This window comes from Mesoplodon densirostris, chromosome 10 (genome assembly GCF_025265405.1).
Source record: "Mesoplodon densirostris isolate mMesDen1 chromosome 10, mMesDen1 primary haplotype, whole genome shotgun sequence".
NCBI lineage: Eukaryota > Metazoa > Chordata > Mammalia > Artiodactyla > Ziphiidae > Mesoplodon > Mesoplodon densirostris.
In genome coordinates, this window is record NC_082670.1 from 41,189,926 (window position 1) to 41,196,099 (window position 6,174).

At 51.2% G+C, this 6,174-nt stretch overlaps 1 protein-coding gene across 2 annotated transcripts; it reads left to right on the forward strand.

Annotated features, from left to right (window-relative positions):
• The first annotated feature begins 1,090 nt into the window (after positions 1-1,090).
• PSMB8 (proteasome 20S subunit beta 8) lies at positions 1,091-4,814 on the forward strand. 2 transcript variants are annotated; one of them, XM_060110070.1, is made up of 6 exons: positions 1,091-1,266; positions 2,046-2,193; positions 2,353-2,464; positions 3,330-3,459; positions 3,834-4,038; positions 4,518-4,814. In XM_060110070.1, the coding sequence occupies exons 1-6, from the start codon at positions 1,120-1,122 to the stop codon at positions 4,604-4,606; spliced, it is 831 nt and encodes a 276-aa protein (XP_059966053.1). In that variant the 5' UTR covers positions 1,091-1,119; the 3' UTR covers positions 4,607-4,814. The 2 variants fall into 2 exon arrangements, with proteins under 2 accessions (XP_059966053.1, XP_059966054.1); XM_060110071.1 differs by having other exon boundaries at positions 3,374-3,502; positions 4,518-4,616.
• Positions 4,815-6,174: the final 1,360 nt, after the last annotated feature.

The window sequence follows — 6,174 nt, forward strand, 5'->3', positions numbered from 1 at the left end:
CCCAGCCCTAAGTGTGCCATCTTTTCCCTTAAGTTTTCTATTTCCTATGGTTGCCCCCTTCACTTCTCCATCCCCCTGTGCCCGCCCCCAAGGATGAGCCAAACGGGGATACAGTGTCCTCCAAGGCACCAGCAGCTGCAGTGCCTCAGAGCCCGGAGATGGAGGATGAGCACGTCTAGAGGAAGTTCACCACCTCGTTCGCTCGCCCACCCCAGTCCTTTATAGCAGGGCTCTCCGGGTTCTGCAGTAGCACCTGCCCCGGTAACTCAGCGTAGTGGGCGGGGTGGTCTGGTAGATCTCTTCCATTCAGGGAGGGCCGTGGTCATGTGACGTCAACAGTTGCCGGGCAGATTAGGCCAACTCAGGTTGCAAGGAGAGGCGGGTTTTAGAGACGTTGAACACTACAGTGCTCAGTCAAGCAAGAATTACGCGAGTAGGTGCGGGCAGAAAGGGCAGTTCTTGTGGGTGGCTACAGGTCAGGGAGACCGTTGAACGGGGAGAGGCCCTAGGAGGGGCCAGGTCGAAGGATTCAGAGGCTGCACCCTCTCCTTGGTGCTCCCTTCCCCCACACGCTACGGGTGTATTCTATTGCCGGTCTCCCCAAGACCTGTCTGTCCTCAAGACTCAGTGCCCCCACGTACTCCTATCCGTCCCCTACTTTTATAAAGCGATGCTCCTAGGCACACCCCTCCCCCATTCCCGATTTGAAACTGCTCCCAGGTTCTCGCTGATTTCCAGATTTCTGGTTAAGGCTACACTTTTGATGCTATGACCCCTGCCCACCCCATAACTGTCCCCGGAGGATGCCCCAGCCTGTCGGTGTCTCTTACAGTAACCTCATCGCCCAGGGAGCTTTCGAGCTGCTCGCTCTCTTTCTTCCTTTCTTCTGGCAGTCCATCACCCCCGTTTCCCTAATTTCTATGAAGGCGGATCAGAGAAGCCTGTTCCCAACATAATACTCCTGGTCCACTGGATACAATACTCCATACGCCCACTGGACACTTCTCGAGAAGGGCAGGGGGATGTGGAAAAAATTCTGGTTCCCTCCCCTTAAGGCTTCGGGCTTTCGCTTTCACTTCCTCCTCCGAGAGCCTCCAGATCTCCGGGTGCTGGGCGGTCATGGCGCTGCTGGACGTGTGCGGAGCCCCCCGCGGGCAGCAGGAGGACTGGGCTTTCCCTCACGCGGGAAGCCGGCAGCGCTCGGACCCCGGTCACTACAGTTTCTCTCTGCGATCTCCGGAGCTCGCTCTGCCCCTGGGAATGCAGGTCAGGGCTGTAAGAAAATCCCGTGGGAGGCGGGCAGGAGGGAGCAGAGTAATGGAGGGTCTGCCTTGAGACTGTCCGGAGGCGGGGAAATGCGGAGGGGGCCATCCTTTAGCAGAGCCACGTCCAGGGTCTAGGGCCGGAGCCAGGGAAGAGGCCACGTGGGACTTGGGGGCTGGCCGCCTGAGGGTTAGGAGGTGCAGATTAGGACAAAGAGGGAGAGGTGAGCGGGAAGGGGGCTCCCATCGGGAGACCAGAGAGCTTTCCTGCCCGTTCTCCATCACAAACAAATCACAAAGCTTTTCTCATGGGCTTTTCTCTATGATACAGGGGCTGTGTAGTGTCTTGCAAAACCTATGAACTTGAGCGTTTAGCCTGGACTCAGCCACTCACAGTTGTGTGCCTTGGATCAAGTCCCTTAGTCTAGGTCTTGGGTCTCTCTTCTGTAAAATGGGGATAATATTCATAAAACGTTTTTCCTGAGGGTTAAATGACCTATGAATGGAAAACCATTACAGTCACCCTTAAAATGTTTAGTTATGGTACCACTTATTTTATTTTATTTTTTCATGTCTATTGTGCTGGCATATGGAAAAAGTTGGTATCATGGCCTCTTCTTTCCCTTCTCCCAAACCATTTCCTTGTAGAGCTGGGTTATTAACTGTTTCTTTTATTGGTGGTTGGAGAATTTCTGGGTATCTCCTTCCTCTAAATTCCTTTCCTGGAGTGTCCAGCTTCAGAAGTTTTCAGTGGCCCTTTCTCTGCTTTTTCTGTCTCCTTAGCCCACTGAATTCTTCCAGTCCCTGGGTGGGAACGGAGAAAGGAACATTCAGATCGAGATGGCTCATGGCACGACCACGCTGGCCTTCAAGTTCCAGCATGGGGTGATTGTGGCCGTGGATTCTCGGGCCTCGGCCGGGAATTACATTGGTGAGTGTGTGTTCTCCAGCTGGCAGAATCTGGGGAGCTGGGCCCTCCTCTCAGCAGGAGCCCAGCAACTACACCAAAGTGGGACCAGATATTGTTTTAGGACACACAGGGAGAGCTGTGGGGTCATTCCTCTTCTCCCCAAACTCCATCTTCTTTCAGACACATTAACGGTGAACAAGGTGATTGAGATGAACCCCTACCTGCTTGGCACCATGTCTGGCTGTGCAGCTGACTGTCAGTACTGGGAGCGTCTGCTGGCGAAGGAGTGCAGGTAGGCCTGGCCCCTTACCTCCCTTCTAAGCCTGGATTCTGCATCTTCCAGATCACTGCTCCTAACCGCCCCCAGCATCTTAGTGCTATATGTCGTATTTCACAAAACAGCCTTTTGGTGATTAAAAACCTTCTCCCAAATCTCAGCCTGTGCTCCTGCCAAGAAGCCAGATCATTTGTCAATTATCAATATTTAGCACCGACACCATCGACCCTGGTGGGATCCTATCATTTACTGGGATTTCTTTTTTAAAATCTATTTATTTATTTATTTATTTTTGGCTGCATTGGGTCTTTGTTGCAGTGAGCGGGCTTCTCTCATTGCGGTGGCTTCTCTTGTAGAGCATGGGCTCTAGGTGAGCGGGGTTCTGTAGTTGTGGCATGCAGGCTCAGTAGTTGTGGCTCGCGGGCTGTAGAGCGCAGGCTCAGTAGTTGTGGCGCACGGGCTTAGTTGCTCCGCTGCATGTGGGATCTTACTGGACCAGGCCTCGAACCCATGTCCCCTGCATTGGCAGGCAGATTCTTAACCACTGCGCCACCAGGGAAGACCCTACTGGGATCTCTTGATGTGGTTCTGACGACTTCCCTGGTGGTCCAGTGGTTAAGACTACGCCTTCCAATGCAGAGGGTGCAGGTTCCATCCCTGGTAGGGAACTATGCTCCCACATGCCACATAGCCAAAAAATAAAGAAAAGTTAATTCTATATAAATTCCAAATCTTTCCCCATCCTTAGATCCTACAAAACCACTCCTTTCAAATGCTTATCTCTTCAATCATTTTCTGCCCATCAAGTGGGCTGCTAGGAGGGCTAGCCTTCTCCTGTCACCTCTAAGTCCTCTCCTGGAACCTTCCTATCCTCACCCAGGCTGTACTATTTGCGGAATGGTGAGCGTATCTCTGTGTCTGCAGCCTCCAAACTGCTCTCCAACATGATGTGCCAGTACCGGGGCATGGGCCTCTCCATGGGCAGCATGATCTGTGGCTGGGACAAGAAAGTGAGTTCCCTCCCTTCTCCATATTCCCACGTGTGGATGAGAGGTCAGTTTCCCCACCGTACACTCCCACTCCCCCCCCTACAGGATACGTGGCACAGAGAACACTCGGTTATAGAACTGTTACCCACTGGCAATTTCTGGGTCTGGATGAGGACCCTTGTTTCATAAGCTTGTCCCTTTGGATCAAATAGCTGATTCCAAGTTTGTTTTTCCTCCCTTAAGTTCTATGATTATTCCCAAAGTGTTCTCCTAGTTCAGATGTTCCTGGCGTCAGCCTAAGTCTTTTGTCCACTTCTCATGGCTCACACTTGAATCTGGATGTTACCAACAACTTCCTCTCCACTTCCAACCTAGACCCTTCTTGTATCCTATAGGGTCCTGGACTCTACTATGTGGATGAAAATGGGACTCGGCTCTCGGGAATTATGTTCTCCACCGGTAGTGGGCACTCCTATGCCTATGGAGTCATGGATACTGGCTATAGACCTGATCTTAGCATTGAAGAGGCCTGTGACCTGGGCCGAAGAGCAATTGTTCATGCCACCCACCGAGACAGCTATTCTGGAGGCGTTGTCAACAGTAAGAGACCAATGCCCTCCTCCCCTGCCACGCCCCTGGGGAGGGAGGAAGAAGGGGGGCGTTGAGATTGGGAGACAAGGGGGAGGCTGAGTGGCAGGGAGTGGGTTTTCAGAGGCTGAAGGGGGCATTGCAATCCCCGTAACAAGGGCTTTGTGAGTGTGTGTTGCTGTTGTCGCCTTCAACATAACGTCATTAGCAGGATCTTGCTGAAGGGAAGGTGACTCTGTTCTTTTTTTTTTTTTTTTTTTTTTTTTTTTTTGTGGTGCGCGGGCCTCTCGCTGTTGTGGCCTCTCCTGTTGTGGAGCACAGGCTCCGGATGCGCAGGCTCAGCGGCCATGGCTCACGGGCCCAGCCGCTCCGCGGCATGTGGGATCTTCCTGGACCGGGGCACGAACCCGTGTCCCCTGCATCGGCAGGCAGACTCTCAACCACTGCGCCACCAGGGAAGCCCGACTCTGTTCTTTCTCCTTTGCCTGCAGTGTACCACGTGAAGGAGGACGGTTGGGTGAAAGTGGAAAGTACGGACGTCAGTGACCTGATGTACCAGTACCGGGAGGCCAGTCAGTAATGGTGGCAGTGGTGGACTTGGGGACCTGGGCCAGGTTACACCCCAGGAGAAAGAGGGGCCTGACCTGACCCAGAGATAGAGAACCAGGGGCCACTGGGAGCCAGCGTGGAGTTTATCCTCTTGTGTGTTCTCTGTCTCCATGAGTATCACCCCCAGCCCAACCTTCTGGGTGCCCCACTAAGCACAATAAAGGAAAACGGTTATAAAAGACTCTGTGTTGTGGCTTTGTGAGGGCTCTGGGCTGGGCTTGTTGGGAGGCGGGATCAGGAAATAAAGACAGACTTTTCCTGAGAAAAAAGACTCAAACCCCTACCTCAGAAATGGGGTCTCATCAAATATTTCTCTGGGCTTCCCTTCCACTTTCATCTCTCCAGGACCTCGGGAAGGTTCAACATTGTCTGTGGAAACTTAGGTGCAATTTAATTCAGGTTAGGCACACAACCTGGAGGCTCCTGAGTGGTCAGTTGTTAATGGTTTGGGTATCTGGGTGTAGTGCGCTTAGAACAACTGTTTTTGACTTAGTAAAGTAGAATGAACAAGCTTCCTCCTCACATGTGTGCGGTAATTGTAAACACGGTCCCATTTATCTCAAATAACCCCGTGGAGATATTGGATATTACTTGGGAAGACGGACGTTAGGGGTTCCATTTCATGATGGGTCACACTCCATTGCAAGATGACAAGACTGTGATTGAAGTGGAAGAGGAGATAAGGAGGACTCGCTGAAGTTGGAAATATGAGGAAAAGGTAACCAGGTTAGAAAGATGAGACAGAATGAGATTTTCTGAATCACGCTGGGACTTCAGGAAGGAGCAGGACACTGTCACCTGTCCAAGGAGAGTTTGTCAGAGGAAGAGCTTGTAAGTAGGAAGCAGCTGAACATGGAGCTTTTTCATTAGAGAGAGATCCTTAAAATCCCAGAAAGGACGGGGTTGGAGAAGTTTTAGTAATCCCCTAACTTCAAATCAAAATTTGAAGTGACTCATGGAAGTCATGCCAATAACATTTCAAAAGGGTGCATTGGAATCCACGTGGCCCTCCCTTGGGGAATATGTTGAGTCTGGGAGGTGGTTTCAACCAGAAGAGTTATTTCTGGAATAAACCAATCTGCCTGTACCATAGATGGGCTCTGGTTCTGGCAGGACCTATAGAAACCTGATTACTGCACTAATCAGTGTTAAAATAGACTAAGAAACAAAGTCCACTTCCCTCATATGAGGAAGGTGATTCCACCATAACGTGAAGCACAAATCTAGAGGCGTCTGAACACTTTCTCAGCTCAGGAGCTGTGTTGAGAAAGACAGAGAAGATGTGCAGGGGTGGGGGGCCTTCTCAGCTAAGAATCTGTAAGTGGAAACTCACTTAGGTCCTGGTGAGAGTAGCTGGGCCTTCTGTATAGAAGTCCTGTGTGTTTCTCACTTGACTCTGGCTCTGTTTCGTGTGTGTGTGTGTGTGTGTGTGTGTGTGTGTGTGTTTTGTTTGTTTGTTTGTTTGTTGTTGTTTTAAACCCCAAGATCCTACATCTGGAACTTGGATTGGGAAAGAGGGCAGTTCTCAAAATAGGTTCA